The 2685-nt window shown below is 65.4% G+C and overlaps 1 protein-coding gene across 1 annotated transcript; it reads right to left on the minus strand.

Annotated features, from left to right (window-relative positions):
• Positions 1-313: 313 nt before the first annotated feature.
• TRAF4 (TNF receptor associated factor 4) lies at positions 314-2684 on the minus strand (the record flags this gene model as incomplete). Its single annotated transcript, XM_008634403.1, has 5 exons — positions 314-1346; positions 1696-1851; positions 1925-2086; positions 2415-2576; positions 2652-2684. Coding segments are annotated over 5 exons (1146 nt in total), but the record flags the coding sequence as incomplete, so codon positions are not given.
• Position 2685: the final 1 nt, after the last annotated feature.

The following is a 2685-nucleotide window of genomic DNA, read 5'->3' on the forward strand; positions in this document are numbered from 1 at the left end:
TCCCTCACGGGGGGCGGAGGGGGCGGGGGGGGGCCCTGCAGGGAAGGAGCCCCCCGGGGGGGGCGCCCCCCCCCCAGCCCGGCACATCCCCGCTGCTGCCGGTGATTACCGAATTAACCGGCGCCATCTGAGCCCGTCTGCTGCCGGGATGTGGGTCAGGGATTACCCCTCTCCGTGCACCCCAGCCCAGTCCCGGCTCCCCCTGTCCCCAGCACCCACGGCTGCACCCAGGAGCATCCCCCGGTCCTGCCATCCCGATTCCCGGCAGGCAGAGGAAGGAGGTTCAGGCTGAGGAAGGAGGTGCAGGCGGCCGTAATAAATACAAGAAAAGTTTATTGAAAAGAAAAAGATGTGGGGAGGGGGCAGCAGCCCCAGCCCGGGGTAATAAATAACAACCTGGGGAGCACCAGTTTACAAAATATGGCTCTGGGCAGTGGGGTCCTGCAGGGTCCCCAGCGAGGCTGGTGAGGGCTGCTGGGCACCTCGGGGAGGGGCTTAGGGGGCCCAGCCCCCCGGCACCCCCGGGCACCTGAGAAGGGGCTGGGGCTACCGGACAGTCCCGGCCCCAGGCCCCATCCCTGCCTATCCTGAGAGCCACCGCGGTGCCTCGGCAGCGTCCCCAAGCCGGGGGCGCCGGCTGCGGGCAGGGGCTCAGCACCACCTGGGGCCACCCTGGGCGGGCGCCCCGGTCACATCCTGTCCCCCTCCGGGGCTCAGGCCAGGATCTTCTGGGGGATCTCCACCGAGGCTTTGATGAAGATGGCGTTATCTCGCACGTAGTTCCGTTTCCTGATGTCCTCGTGGGAGATGAACTTGGGGTAGCCAAAGCCCAGGGTGCTCTCGTCCAGGGAGCTGCGCGAGGCTCCCGGCTTCTGGAAGTTTTTCCAGTTGGGGTCGGGGTGGAAGGTCTCGGTGATGTGCTGGGGCTTGGAGAGCGAGGGGTCGCTCTGGTCCAGCAAGGAGAAGGTGACGCGGTAGGAGAAGGGCCACTCCAGCAGGTTGTCGTACTCGCCGGGCAGCACGCGGATGTAGACGGAGAGGTGGCTGCTCTCCCCGCTGCCGTTGCCGTTGAGGAAAGCCGACACCTGGAGCTTGTAGCCGTACTTGTGGGTGTAGAACGGGGGGCTGAAGAACTCGTAGTTGCTGCGGGCTTTGGCCTCCTGTAGCTTGCGGGCATAGTCGGCGATTTTCCAGATGAGGGTCCCGTCGCTGCTCACCGACAGCTCCTCCACGTCCCGGCGCAGCTCCAGGATCTCCTGCCGCTGCCGGCTCACCAGGGCACACACCATGCCCAGGTGGGCCTTGGTGCTTTCCTCTAGGTGCCGGCCCATGGCCAGCTTGGGGCACTGCGGGGACAGAGGGACCGTCAGCAGGAGGGTGCCAGGAACAGTGTGGGGACACAGGACAGGAGAGGAGGTGCCATGGGGATATCATGGAGATGTCATTGGAGCATGGGGGTACTGGAGCAGGATGGCACAGGGATGTCATGGGGACACAGAGACACCTGATTGGGGTCTCAGGGGGACATGTGGGTGGCAAACACAGGGGTGAGGAGCCACATGGATGGGACTGAGCACAAGGGATGGGACAGATGTCAGGGCAGGAGTGGTGTGGGGATGTTGTGGGGCTCAGGGTAGGGATGGCACCCCATGTCCAAGGATGGCAGGGCAGGGTGGTCACAGGGACAGCACTCACCCGGTGCTTGCAGCCAGCCTCCTTGAAGGGGCACAGCAGCATGGCAGTGTTGCAGCTCTCCTTGAGGTGGGTGGGCACGTCCTCCCGGGCGATGCTGGGTGTCCCACACTGGTTGGGGCACGGCACGGGGTATCGGGGACACTGGTACTGGTGGTTCTAGGGAGGAAGAGAGGCTGTGTGCCAGGGCTGGGAGCCAGCAAGGTGAGGGTCCCCATGGCCTCCATCTCACCTGGATGGTGTCGAAGACAAACTCCTTGGCGCAGTAGGTGCAGGGCTGGGTGCGCTTGGGGCACTCGGCCAGGGCGTGCTGGGACAGCAGGCGCCGCATCATGCGGGCCCCACACTTGTTCTCGCAGTACACACTCTCCTGGGGACACGTGCCCTGGTGGCCCTGGGGACCATGACAGCATCATCACCCTCTGGCTGCCCTCAGCAGCCAGCCCTGACAGGGATGGGGACACACAGTGCCCCCACAGCCAGAGGGCACAATGACCAGGAGCCCACATGACCACGTCACCCCCCAAGGCTGTCCTCCCCATAATGAGTCTCCCACAGTGTCCCCACCCAGCCTCTGTCCCCACACCCACCCTGTGTCCCCTGCAGCCCACTGGGGATGCCCACACACCCCGGCTACACCCCCACAATACCCCCAGCACAGCCATGCCCACCATGGCACCCTGGCCAGCTGTGTCCCCCACAGTGTCCCCCCCACTGCCCACCTCGAAGGCCTCCCCAGTGAAGTCGTTGGCACAGAACTCGCACTTGACCCTGCGCTTGGGGCAGCCGTGCTGGACGTGCTCGGGGAGGTCACGGCGGCTCAGCTTGGCGCTGCAGCGGTTGGGGCAGGGGATCACGTTGAAGCCACAGGTACTGAGATGGGCCTGGGGGGGAACAGGGATGGTGATGGGAAAGCCACGGGGTAGAACTCTGCCCCCCCTCCTCCTCCCAGGCCCTACCTGGAGGTGCTTGATGAGCCCGCTCCAGCGGCAG

The sequence above is a fragment of the Corvus brachyrhynchos genome, unplaced genomic scaffold (assembly GCF_000691975.1).
Source record: "Corvus brachyrhynchos isolate BGI_N302 unplaced genomic scaffold, ASM69197v1 scaffold145, whole genome shotgun sequence".
NCBI classification, from domain to species: Eukaryota; Metazoa; Chordata; class Aves; order Passeriformes; family Corvidae; genus Corvus; species Corvus brachyrhynchos.